Source organism: Pelodiscus sinensis, chromosome 29 (assembly GCF_052426305.1).
Source record: "Pelodiscus sinensis isolate ZL-2025 chromosome 29, ASM5242630v1, whole genome shotgun sequence".
NCBI classification, from domain to species: domain Eukaryota; kingdom Metazoa; phylum Chordata; order Testudines; family Trionychidae; genus Pelodiscus; species Pelodiscus sinensis.
The window spans coordinates 14,853,267-14,867,354 of NC_143080.1; the positions used below are offsets into that span (position 1 = coordinate 14,853,267).

General features: G+C 48.0%; 1 protein-coding gene across 3 annotated transcripts in view; it reads left to right on the forward strand.

Moving 5' to 3' along the window:
• The window catches only part of MYO1D (myosin ID), a 300,747-nt gene that overhangs the window by 100,732 nt on the left and 185,927 nt on the right, over positions 1 to 14,088 (forward strand). For all 3 annotated transcript variants that reach the window (XM_075911435.2, XM_075911436.2, XM_075911434.2), the window contains exons 12-13: positions 7,377 to 7,447; positions 12,558 to 12,632. In XM_075911435.2, coding sequence (XP_075767550.2) covers positions 7,377 to 7,447; positions 12,558 to 12,632 — 146 coding nt within the window. The remainder of the gene's footprint in view (positions 1 to 7,376; positions 7,448 to 12,557; positions 12,633 to 14,088) is intronic.

Here is a 14,088-nt window from a genome sequence, read left to right on the forward strand (position 1 = left end):
ATAAGCTCTAAGGGGCTGCTGTGCCCTAAATAGTCGTGTCCTAGTTTATATACTGCATATTTAATCTATTGCTTTCTGCGTGGTTGTCCTGCTTATTCTCGTGAAACCTAGACAATCTAGGATAAATACAGAATTTTCTCTGTGGGAATAAATAGCAAAAATGTATTATCTATAGAGCAGAATAGTAGATCTTTGAGACTGTTGTCCAAATCACCTGGTAACATAGTTCTGTATGCAACTTAACGCTTGGTCACAGCACCTGTTATGTAAGTAGCAAAGGATTATCAAAGCTCAAGACTTGTCTTACATTGAGTTTTCTAATTGATTCATCTGATGGGGGTAAGACTCAAGTGCACTGAATTGTTTGTATCTAAACTAGCAAGGTTTAGTATGCTCAGATGTAAACATTCCCTATTTATATCTCTCATCTAATATACCAAGGAAATAACACATGCATACACCTGTCATTAACAGATTCAGACATACTTCTGCTATGAATCACTGAATGCAGTGATTCTCAGCATTAATATTGACATGTGACTAATGTCCATTGCTTTAGAGTGAAACGTGTTCATTTCATAAAGCCCATATTTATTGGCGTCGCTCTCAAACTCATGCTTGTGAGAGTCCACATTGAGAGAACTAAAGCCAGTGTTAGAATATGAACAACATTCTCAGCAAACTAGTTAGATCAGAATGTGGTGGAGACCTGTCTGCTCCATAATCAGAAGCCCAGACACTTGGCTATTCCTCTGCTGTTTTTGCCTATGCTGTGTGAACAAAATCCCCTCACACAAAGAAACTAGACCCTGTATTTACTGCAGCCTGCCATTATATTATGGGATGCCTTAGACTTAGAGGCTGAGGGCATGACTAGCCAATGCTCCTGCAGCTATTGCTCCTCCTACTGCACATTGGCAAACAGTTTTCTTACCACCATTAAACATTGTTGCCCAAATAAGGTGTCAGTTATGGTAAATGGGAGGCTTCAGGGTTGTTCTCTGCTCATCAGTGGAGCACCTGCCATCCGATGAAGATCAGCTCTAGGGTACGCAGCATTTGTGTTAATCAACTTTGCTGTGACATCTGCCAGTCTAGCGATGCAGTGATGAAGTGGGGCTGTGACTGGATCCAGTGGCTGGCAGCTCCTTGACCATGAATGCTCTGCAAGTGAGCGGACATAGTATAACGATCAGGCAATCACATGTGTGTAGATGTGGCAGGAAAATGGTAGGCGGTCAGAAGAGGAAGCTCTCATAGTTAATCAGCTGAGCAGTTTATGGTGCTTACCACAGTGGTTCCAGTTCAAGACTGTGCGTTTCACATAGTTGATGTATTTGGTTTCCTAGCAGGATGGGTGCTGTTTAACATCTGTCAAACCATGAAGTAACATTAGCACTACTTGTCGGAGCGGATGTCTGCATTACAAAATTATGTTGACCTGTTACATTAAGGTATAGTCACCACAGTAATGAAATCACTTTTTCATGCCCATACTTTGCTCCTGGTGTCAGCAGTGCGTTTCATCCTCAGGAGCATTGGCGCTAATTTAACTGTCAACGTGAAGTGTTATGGAACAGCTTCTGAAAGGCAACCGTAGATGTAAGCAACAAGTGTCTACCCTGAAACTGCGGCAGTGTAAGTGCTGTGACCCTCATGGAAGTGGAGTAAAGTCACTACCTTTTTAGAGTCGACGCAGAGTGAGGCCAGTGTCACGTGTCTTGCACCAGTCTGAGATGTTTAGTTGTCATCTTCCATGTATTTTGAAAGCAAAATAGCAAGCACAAATGGCTGAGACGTGAATTGGAAGATGTTTGTAAAAGAAGAAAACTGGCTTTCTGCAGTCCTGTACTGTCAGTCATTTCACAGCTTCTTCGAGTCCTGGCTCATGTCAGTTCCAAGTAGTGTGTGCATGCCCTGCCTACGTGGCTCTTGGAGGATTTTCCACAGCAGCTGCGCTGGAGCAGTGCCAGCATGGCGCTTTCTATGTGATGCTGCCGACCCAGCCCCCCTTCAGTTCCTTTTCACTTCCCATGACAGTGGTTGGAACAGTGATATTCTTGCTTCAGGTGTCCCACTTGTCCCTAGTATTGGTAATTGTCGATTCTTACTGTTTTTGTAGGCTGGATAGTTACAGTTCTAGTGTTGGTTTGTATTCCCTCTGGGACTTGGGGCATGAAGCCTGTACCCATGAGCGACCCCCCATGACTCCTGCCTATGGCCTCACCTTCATTCTTTCCCAGTGAGGTGGTGGCAGGGACCTTGGTGTTGGGACCACCTCCTATGGACTGCAGAGCCTTGCCGCACCACCTCTGTCTGGGGCCAAAAATATGAACCTCCAAATTCAGGAATTCCTCGAACAGGAAAATCTGAGTGGATATTTTGGCACAAAAAGGCTACTCCAGAGTGGCACTCCCAGTAATTAAAATCATACAGGCTAACACCAAAAGCACCTGGCAAACACTTGCCTCCATTCTCCCAACTGCCAAAGAGGTTGAGTGTAAATATTTTGTACCCACAAAAGGGTCTGAATATACCTTCACCCACCCTCAACTCTGCTCAGTGGTGATTGAGACAGTGAATGAGTCACCAGGCCCGCATCCAAGTCAATCAATGCCAAATGCCTCTGACCTGTTTGGCTGCGAAATTTATTCCATCATGGGTTTGCTGCTTGGGATCACAAATCAACAAGCAGTCTTGAGCAAATAAATTGTAAGGAGTTTCTACCACCTGTCCCCCACTCTGAGTTTGGTGCCTTTACCAAGGTTGGTAAAGTGGCTGCTCCAGGTTTCCCTCCGCACCATAGATGTGACGTGTTCTGTCTTCTGAGAGAGCCAACACATGGCTCCAGCTGTCGAGTATCAGAGGGGCAGCAGTGTTAGTCTGAATCTGCAAAAGCGACGAGGAGTCCTGTGGCACCTGTAGACTAACAGATTATGCAAGTTTATGCTCCAGTAAATCTGTTAGTCTATAAGGTGCCACAGGACTCGCGGCTCCAGCTTTTTGGTCTACTTCCAGAGGTTCGGCCAACTATTCCAGACCTCCTGTTTGATGGGACTGGGTTCTTCACTGAACAAACAAACTCGAGACTTCCACAGCTTGAAGGACTCCCACGCTATCGAAGTCCCTGGGCATGCATACCCTGACTACTCAGCAAAAGCTATTTAAGCTGCAGGCCACTCAGCAGCGGTTGTAGGCCCCCCCAGACCCAGGCAGCATTTTTCTAGGAAGAGTCACAGATACTACTGGCATAAGCTGTCCTGTTCCCACACGTTTAAAGGGACAGTTCAAACTCAAAGAATCATGTAACTGGAATTGATATGAGCAAGCACTTGAAGAAAAAAAGTTACTCGCCTTCTCATAGTGGGTTATTTTTCAAGGTGTTGCTCATATCTACTCCACACCCATTTACTTTCCACTCCAGCAGAAAAGCTGGGGGGCGGGGTCAGGTCTAAGCTGAATTTTATCTCTAGGGAAGACTAGAAGATTTATCCAGTGTTGCTCCGGTAGAGAGGGGTGTGTGGGGGCAGAGAAGCTGGTAACTGATCATTGGGGCCAGGTCAGGGCGGGGGTTGAGCTGACAGTCCAGTGGCTACCCCCTGGGGATTAGAGCGCTTGCTTGCCTCGTGTGGTCATTCAGGAGTATAACTGTCCCTGCTATCAGTCATTCCACACACATCCCACTGTCCTGGCACAACCAAACCCTGGCCTTGCTTTGTTGGGATATGAGGAAGCTGCCTACCAAATTTGGAGGTCCTAGCTCTTACCATTTAGGAGCAATTCTTGACCAAATGGCCTCGCAGATGGACAGACGGACTCACACATTCTCAGACATACAGTTGATGGGGTCAAGTGGCTCTGGTGTTAGGGGCTATCCTTTCAATTCTCACCGAGCTGAGCTGGTCCCCATCAGGTCACTTTCCTCACAAGTTCTAGGAGTGAGCAAGATGCTAGGGGCTCAGTTCCACTTTCCATGGCTGGCGAGAAGGGACTGAAGAGCACCCTACTAGTGCCGTTCCAGAGGGCTCCATAGCCCATCCCACAGGTAGCTGCTAGGGAATGCCATGCACACATGCCTATGAGGAACACATCTCGAAGAACAACAGGCTTGGGCTGTGCCCACAAAAGCTCCTGATCCCATCTACATGTTTTGTTAGTCTCTACATTGCTACCAGGCCATTTGTTGTGTTTTAAGTCATGAGAGGGTGCGTAACCATTCACTTTCTTGGCCAGGTTTGACTCTCTAAATATTTCTCTTGGCAAACACTGTGGCTGTGTCTACATTGGCCCCTATTCCGTAATAGGGATGCAAATGTAGCACTTTGGAATAGGCTCTTTTCTGGAGGATCTCTTGAAAGTAGGAATAAGAGATCCTCCGGAAAAGAGCTTATTTTCTGGAGGATCGCGTCCAGACTGGTGCTTTTCTCCGGCTTATCTACAAGCCGGAAAAAAGCGGCAGCCATGTTAATGCAAATGCCACGGGGGATATTTAAATCCCCCGCGGATTTGCCTATTCCAAAGTGCTACATTTGCATCCCTATTACGGAAAAGGGGCCAATGTAGACACAGCCTATTAGATTGGCAGGGATGCAAAAAGCCCAGCTTATATTTATAAGGAAATAGGAAGAAAAGACATAACACTAAATAAGGGTTTGAGGTGGACCTTAAGTCCTTCCAGAAGAGCCCAAACAAACCTGTCAAAAAGCACCCTAAAATTGAAGCCAGTGCACCATCTTAAAGGTATAATCAGATTGGCTTTTCCTACACATGTGCAGTCACTTGCATTTTTTGCTCATTCCAGCTTTTCTAGGAGGACTCCCCTAAACCTATTTTGTTTTCTTTTCAATGCTAGTGACTCCTGTGTTGTGTGCTGTTGATATATCATCTTTGCAACTCAGCATTCTAACATCATATTGGGAACATTCTGTGGCAACAAGGGTAGGACTATAGCTTTGGTCTCCATTCACTGACTAGCAGAGCAGTGAAAGTTCTAGTTTGTATGCTTATTGGCTGCCAGTTAATGGTGGGACCCCATCCCCAGAGGAAATCTGCACAACACTTTCAAAAGATGAGCTTGAGCTCATAACTTCACTAGATACTGAAAATCACGGACCAAATAGGCACTAGGTTTGACTTAATTACAATAATTTATTGCCCACTAACAATCCCCCAATTGCTTTCTCCCCGTCCCTCCATTCCTCTCCCTCCCGCCCTCTTGACTGGAGAAGTGTTAACAGGCCATTTCACCTTGAATGGTCTCTTTAAATATGTATTAAACTACTTACGCTAAACAATCTGTTCTACCTTGTAGTTAGCTGGGATGTTCTGAGTTTCTGACATTTCCCAGATATGAAAAAGAGCTCCCGTGTAAGCTCAAAAGCCAGTTTTTCACCAAGAGATGCTAGTCCAATAAGTCATTGCATTATCCATGTTATCTCTCTAATTACTAGAGTCTGAATGGATACAAAATTTGTATCCTCTTCTGTATCAGTAAAAAGGAGCTTGTAGATATCTACATGACCGTGGATGCGGAAACCTGCAGATATAAAGTGGATATCCACAGATTTGCAGGATTCCAAGTATTAAATGTGTATCCACATCCATATCTGCAAAAAATGTTCCAGATATCCGCATCCACGTCGGCAGATAAAGTGGATATCCTTGGATTTGCAGGGCTCTATTCATTATTGGTGGGACAGATTAACCCGTGCTTTATAAATACCTTACACTTCATTCAGTCATCCTGAGTTAGTGATACCATGTTATAGAATCATAGAATACTAAGACTGGAAGGGACCTCAAGAGGTCATCGAGTCCAGTCTCCTACCCTCATGGCAGGACCAAATACTGTCTAGACCATCCCTGATAGACATTTATTTAACCTACTCTTAAATATCTCCAGAGATGGAGATTCCACAACCTCCTTGGGCAATTTATTCCAGTGTTTAACCACCCTGACAGTTAGGAACTTTTTTCTAAAGTCCAACCTAAACCTCCCTTGCTGCAGTTTAAGCCCATTGCTTCTTGTTCTATCCCCAGAGGCCAAGATGAACAAGTTTTCTCCCTCCTCCTTATGACCCCCTTTTAGATACCTGAAAACTGCTATCATGTCCCCCCTCAATCTTCCCTCTTCTAAACTAAACAAACCCAGTTCCTTCAGCCTTACCTCATAGGTCATGTTCTCTAGACCTTTCATCATTCTTGTCGCTCTTCTCTGGACCCTCTCCAATTTCTCCACATATTTCTTGAAATGCGGCACCCAGAACTGAACACAATACTCCAATTGAGGCCTAGCTAGCGCAGAGTAGAGCGGAAGAATGACTTCTTGTGTCTTGCTCACAACACACCTGTTAATGTATCCCAGAATCATATTTGCTTTCTTTGCAACAGCATCACACTGCTGACTCATATTCAGCTTGTGGTCCACTATGACCCTTAGATCCCTTTCTGTCGTACTCCTTCCCAGACAGTCGCTTCTCATTCTGTATGTATGAAACTGATTGTTCCTTCCTAAGTGGAGCACTTTGCAGTTGTCTTTATTAAACTTCATCCTATTTACCTCAGACCATTTCTCCAATTTGTCCAGGTCATTTTGAATTGTGACCCTATCCTCCAGATTAGTTGCAATCCCTCCCAGCTTGGTATCATCTGGAAACTTAATAAGCATACTTTCTATACCAATATCTACATTGTTGATGAAAATATTGAACAGAGCCGGTCTCAAAACAGACCCCTGCGAAACCCCACTTGTTATGCCTTTCCAGCAGGATTGTGAACCATTAATAACTACTCTGAGTATGGTTATCCAACCAGTTATGCACCCACTTTATAGTAGCCCCATCTACCTAGTTTATTGATAAGAATATCATGCCAGACCGTATCAAACGCCTTACTAAAGTCTTAAGTACACCACATCCACCGCTTCTCCCTTATCCACAAGACTCGTTATCCTATTAAAGAAAGCTATCAGATTGGTTTGACATGATTGTTCTTTACAAATCCTTTATGTTGATTTGGAGGTGATTACGATGCCATGAAGGAATAGGAGCAGATGGAAACAGAAGGCAAACTGTTCAGTTTCCACGCACATATTCTTAATAAAAAAGGAACAATTTTTGGAGGTGTCAGTGTCTACTTACTTTTAAAAAAATCTGGATCCTGAGACATGGTTTATTTTTGTCTCTGTTTTAATTATCTCAAAAAAAATCTAGATAAAAGTACATGGTGTTTTGTGTCTGCTGAAAATAGAATAACTTTACAGTTCATTTGTTGTAATACAAGGTGCAACTAAAAGCTCCTCTGCCCTGAAAATTTTTGAATTTCAATGCTCACGCTTCGTGCCCTTCTTTAACAAACATGTGATTGATTTATTTTAGGTTTGTGCGGCAGACAAGATCTTGGAGTTTGATAGAGACTTTCGGATTAAGCACTATGCAGGAGATGTTATGTGAGTGTTGCCTTTTTGTGTTAGAAGATTACTTTTTTTTTGAGAGAGAGAGAGAGAGAGAGAGAGAGAGAGCGCAGAGTAAGATGCATCTTCTACTTGTTCTTGTCCAGCTTTAACCTGTATTGTGTTCTGATTTCTGTGGTAAATACAAGAGATTTAACATAAAATTCAGTATAAAACTTGTTCTTGCTACATGCTATACTGTCATCTTCTAGGAAGTTAGAGGGAATATGAAGGGAGGAGGATGAAAAATGAAGTTTCCCAAGAGACTCTTAGGTCTTGTCTACACAAGAAAGCTGTACTGACCTAAGAAATCTGTTCAGTGCTATATCAATGTAGTTTAAATGGATAAAGAATCAAATTCTGTTTTAAGGGTGCTTTCTTTCAATTCAATTAATCTTAAACAAGAGTGTTCTCACAAGACCCATACATTAATCTAACTATTTAAGGATTTTTCTGTACTTAAAATTAGTTTTGAAATAATTATTTTGGATGTGGATTCAATTAAATTGGACAAGAGCACCAGAATAAGAGTGTTGACATAGAGAATGAATCCAGAATAACTATTCTGGTATATTGAATGGTTCTGTAGCACCTTAGAGACTTATATGACGGACACGGACACGAGCTTCTGTGGGCAAAACACACGTTTTTGGGTGAATCATCTGAAGAACTGGGTTATGCCCACGAAAGCTCATGGTTCTATCTAAAATTTGTTAGTCTCTAAGGTGCTACAGACCACTTGTTTTTTAAGTTCAGACTAACAAGCTACTCTGCTGAGACTTTTATTTTGGTATTTTTTTAATGTAAAAGAATCATTTAATCAGTTCAGTTTTCTTTTATAGACAGTACTTAGAGCATGTTAATGGTAGGACAATTTGGGACATTGTATAGATAACCAGTCCAGCCTTTATTGAGTCCATTAAGGGAAGCTGGATTTCTTGTGGAGTCTCTGCTAAATATAGCTTCATTCAGAGACACAGCTTACTCTGAAGTAGCCAAATTTCTCTGAGAGCTTAGGGAAAAAGAACGAGGAGGTAACTCTTTGGCTGACCTTAGCTGCTAAGAGCTTGCAAATTGAAGAGGACAGAAGTGAATTGTGAAAGCACCTGCAGACAGTATTAGTGCAGATTTAAAAGTGCCTTCAAGTTAGGGAAGCATTATTTCCAGGGGTCAACAAATTATGGAAAACCCTACTCGCCAGCCAAAAAAGGGACTCGCCACCCTCCCCCACTAAAAGTGGGTTTTTTTAATGGCATAAATTCCTATAAGAATAAGAACAGTAATTACTAATAAGTTATTAATAAATATCACCCAGGTTATTAATAAATATCTTACAAAACTCTACCTTTTCTCTCTGCTGCCATGTCTCCTCCCCTTGCTCCATCAGCTCCCCTGGTGCCTGCTGCCTCCCAACCCCTCACCTGACTCCTGCCCTTCTCACTGCCCTCAGCCTTCCTGAGACCTGCCCCCCTCCACCAGCCCTTCTCTCCGCCCTGTGCCCACTCCTCCAGTAGCCCCACTCTGATTGTGTGAGCTACTCCTCCTCATCCCCTCTCCTAAAACCTGCCTCCAAACACCTGCCCTGCCTCTCTCCTCTGGTGCTGGTCCCTCCCCTGCAGGTGTCTGCCCTTCTGCTTCACCCCCAGAATCCCTTGGCACCTGCACCATCACTGCCCCTGCCCCCTTTGCTCTCTTTTTCCCTGATACCCACCCCCTCACCACCCTCTGCCCTCATTCATAGAATCATAGAACTGGAAGAGACCTCAGAAGGTCATCAAGTCCAGCCCCCTGCTCTAGGCAGGACCAATTCCAACTAAATCAACCCGGCCAGGGCTTTGTCAAGCCGAGACTTAAACACCTCTAGGGATGGAGACTCCACTACTTCCCTAGGTAACCCATTCCAGTGCTTCACCACCCTCCTAGTGAAATAGTTTTTCCTAATATCCAACCTGGACCTCTCCCACCACAACTTGAGACCATTGCTCCTTGTTCTGCCATCTGTCACCATTGAAAACAGCCTCTCTCCATCCTCTTTGGAACCTCCCTTCAGGAAGTTGAAGGCTGCTATTAAATCCCCCCTCACTCTTCGCTTCTGCAGACTAAACAGACCCAAGTCCCTCAGCCTCTCCTCATAAGTCATATGCTCCAGCCCTCTAATCATTTTGGTTGCCCTCCGCTGGACCCTCTCCAATGCGTCCACATCCTTTTTGTAGTGGGGGGCCCAGAACTGGACACAGTACTCCAGATGCGGCCTCACCAAAGCCAAATAAAGGGGAATGATGACATCTCTGGATCTGCTGGCAGTGCTCCTCTTAATGCAACCTAATATGCCATTAGCCTTCTTGGCTACAAGGGCACACTGTTGACTCATATCTAGCTTCTCATCCACTGTAACCCCCAGGTCCTTTTCTGCAGAACTACTACTTAACCGGTTGGTCCCCAGCTTGTAACTATGCTTGGGATTCTTCCGTCCCAAGTGCAGGACTCTACACTTGTCCTTGTTGAACCTCATCAGATTTCTTGTGGCCCAGTCCTCCAATTTGTCTAAGTCATTCTGTACCCTATCTCTGCCCTTGAGTGTGTCTACCTCTCCCCCCAGCTTAGAGTCATCCGCAAACTTGCTGAGGGTGCAATCCATCCCCTCATCCAGATCATTAAGAAAGATATTGAACAAAACCGGTCCTAGAACCAAACCTTGGGGCACTCCACTAGAAACCGACTGCCATCGATCACTACCCACTGGGCCCGGCCTTCTAGCCAGCTTTCTATCCATCTTACCGTCCATTTATCCAATCCGCATTCCCTTAACTTGCTGGCAAGAATATTGTGGGAGAACGTATCAAAAGCCTTGCTAAAGTCAAGGTATAGAACATCCACTGACTTCCCCATGTCCACCGAGCCAGTTACCTCATCATAGAAGCTAATCAGATTGGTCAGGCATGACTTGCCCTTCGTGAATCCATGCTGACTATTCCTAATCACTTTCCTCTCATCCAAGTGCCTCAATATGGATTCCTTAAGGATCCCTTCCATGATTTTTCCAGGAACCGAGGTAAGACTGACCGGCCTATAGTTCCCTGGATCATCCTTCTTCCCTTTTTTGAAGATGGGCACTACATTTGCCTTTTTCCACTCATCCGGGATTTCTCCCGATCTCCACGACTTTTCAAAGATAATAGCCAAAGGCTCCTCAATGACATTTGCCAACTCCCTCAGTACCCTCGGATGCATTAAGTCTGGACCCATGGATTTGCGTACGTTTAGCTTTTCTAAATAGTTCCTAACCTGTTCTTTACCCACCACGGGCTGTCCATCTTCATCCCATCTTGCGTCACTTGGCGCAGAAGTCCAGGAGCCGACCTTGTCCGTGAATACATTCCCCTGTGCCCTCACAGATGCCTTGTTCCATCCCCGCCTTCCTCATGCCCACCCCTTCTTTCAAGCCTTCTCCCAGCACCTCCTCCTCCCGCTCTACCCCCCAGTGCCCTTATCCTCTCCTCTCCCAGCATCATCCTGTCCCCCTCCCACTGACACCTCCCCTCCTGCCCTTTTCCTCATTGTCTGCACTTGGCCCCCTGGCATTTGTCTCTTCTTCACCCCTGTCCCTTGGTGCCTTCCTCTTTCTTCTTATTCGTCTCCTGACCTCCTCCCCTCAGCACAAGCCTCTTCCCCATATTTTTCCCCTCCCCTCCCCAGGGGCCAGCTCTAGGTTTTTTGCTGCCCCCAAGCAAAACATTTTTTGCTTTTGTTGTTGTCTTTTACATGTTTGCATTTTGCAATGGGTTTTGTTTGTTTGTTTTCTTTTTTGTCCCCGCATTTTAGCCCTATAAATAGCAAATAGCATTTTCATTCTTTTTTTCCATAAAGGCAAAGGCGCTTCAAGCGAACTCCCCCTTTCACTTGCTGCTGGGTCACAGCAGCCTTTTCCCTGCCCTGTCCAGCCCCTCCCTATGGGCAAGCACCCTTCACTCCCGACCCACAGGGGGAGCAGGGTGCAGGAACAGCACAGAACCAGCACAGGGACAGGGGAACGGGAGGCATGGAGCCAGAGGGATGCAGGGATCGGGAGTAGCAGGGTGCAGTGGAGGCACAGGGAATGGGATACGGGGAACAGGAGGGGCAGAGGGATTGAGGTCTAGGGGCAGTGCAGGGAACGGTCAGCACAGAGCTGGCGGGGGGGAGCAGGGTGCGGGGGTGCGGTGGAGGCACGGGGAATGGGATGCGGGGAACAGGAGGGGCAGAGGGATCGGGGTCTGGGGGCAGTGTAGGGAATGGGCAGCACAGAGCTGGGGGGGCAGGGATCGGGGGGGGAGCAGGGTGCGTGGTGTAAGGGCAGCGCAGAGCCAAAGGGTTGCAGGGAAGAGGGAGAGCAGAGGGTCCGGGGTGCAGGGGCGAGGTGGGGGAACGGGTGGTGCGGAGACAAAGGGGAGCTGGGGCGGGACGCCAGGACGCTGGTGTGACCTGGCCCTGCTGATTTTAAAGGGCCGCGGCAGCTTGGCTCTGGCCGCATGTCCCTGGGAGCTAGCTGCGGCGCACGGCGCAGCCAGGGCCTGTCCTGCCAGCTCCAGTTCTGCCATGGCCCCAGCCCCCCTTTTTCTCTGCGCTGCCCCTGCTCCCCGGACCTCCTGCTCTCCCTCTTCCCTGTGACCCTTTGGCTCTGTGCCACCCCTGCACCCTGCTCCCCCCGTTCCCTGCCCCCCCAGGCTCTGTGCTGCCCATTCCCTGCACTGCCCCTAGATGGGGCTGCGCCGCCCGTAGTGGGGCTTTGGCCAGCCCGTCACAACGGCCCACCGGGCCAGTCTGCCTCTGCACCCGCCAGCTGGTAAAATCTACTTGCCGCGAGCGAGTGCATTTGTCGAGCCCTGATTATTTCCATTTTAAAGAGGGAGAAATTGAGGTACATGAAGTGATTTTTTTCAGAAGGTTACAAAGCAAGTTAGTCGCAGATCTGAGAGTGAACCTGTCCCTCGATTCCCGGTCCCGTGCGTTTGCCACTTTTTTCTTTCCTTGTATGTCACTCATGTTGGTGAACACGGGCTCTTTCTACCATGTACCAGAAGCTGGCCGTGATACGTGACCTCTGTGCAACTGTTTTTCTCTTTCATAGATATTCAGTCACAGGATTTATTGACAAAAACAAGGACACTTTATTCCAAGACTTCAAACGCCTAATGTATAACAGGTAAGAACAAAGCTTTGATCAGACAACCTGATTTCTGAGCTATTTTACAGTACGGCAAAATATTTACTTATAGTCTAGGTCCGTGGTGCTCAACCTTTTTTAATTCGCAACCCCCAGAGCCAGGAAAATGTTTGTGAAGTGCGCGCAAAAAAAAAAGTCCCAGGAACATTTTGTTGCAACTCCTTTAATTTGAAGCACCGGTCTGCTCCCCCGCCGCTTGTCCGTCGGGCGGCGAGCTGGGAAAACAAAATGGCAGCCGGCCCGGATTGAAGCGCTGCAATCCCCCAGGAAGATGGCCACGACCCATGGGTTGTGCACTGCTGGTCTTAGGTCAGTGATCGCCAACCAGTAGATTGCGGAGGCACTGCCAGTTGATCTTCCTGTGGCAGCTGGGCATTGGGGGGGAAGGAGGAGAGAGTCCCATGACTCCACACCAGACCCAGCTTCTCAGGAAGTGCATGCACGCGGCTCCTCCCCTCTCCACAGCAACGTGCGCGTTTTCTTGTCTTGCCTTCCTCCCCCCGCCCCCCAGCACCCTGCCCAGACACCCACCAGCACCCTGTTCCTGCCCCTATCCCTGCCCAGACACCCACCAGCACCCTGCTCCTGCCCCTATCCCTGCCCAGACACCCACCAGCACCCTACCCCTGCCTAGACACCCACCAGCACCCTGCTCCTGCCCCTATCCCTGCCCAGACACCCACCAGCACCCTACCCCTGCCTAGACACCCACCAGCACCCTACCCCTGCCCCTACCCCTGCCCAGACACCCACCAGCACCCTACTCCTGCCCCTACCCCTGCCCAGACACCCACCAGCACCCTACTCCTGCCCCTATCCCTGCCCAGACACCCACCAGCACCCTACTCCTGCCTCCTTCCCCCTGGCCAGACACCCACCAGCACCCTACCCCTGCCCAGACACCCACCAGCACCCTACTCCTGCCCCTATCCCTGCCCAGACACCCACCAGCACCCTACTCCTGCCTCCTTCCCCCTGGCCAGACACCCACCAGCACCCTGCTCCTGCCTCCTTCCCCCTGACCAGACACCCACCAGCACCCTGCTCCTGCCTCCTTCCCCCTGGCCAGACACCCACCAGCACCCTGCTCCTGCCTCCTTCCCCCTGGCCAGACACCCACCAGCACCCTGCTCCTGCCCCTATCCCTGCCCAGACACCCACCAGCACCCTACTCCTGCCTCCTTCCCCCTGGCCAGACACCCACCAGCACCCTGCTCCTGCCTCCTTCCCCCTGCCCAGACACCCACCAGCACCCTGCTCCTGCCCCTATCCCTGCCCAGACACCCACCAGCACCCTGCTCCTGCCCCTATCCCTGTCCAGACACCCACCAGCATCCTACTCCTGCCTCCTTCCCCCTGGCCAGACACCCACTAGCACCCTACTCCTGCCCCATCCCTGCCCAGACACTCACCAGCACCCTGCTCCTGCCCCCCT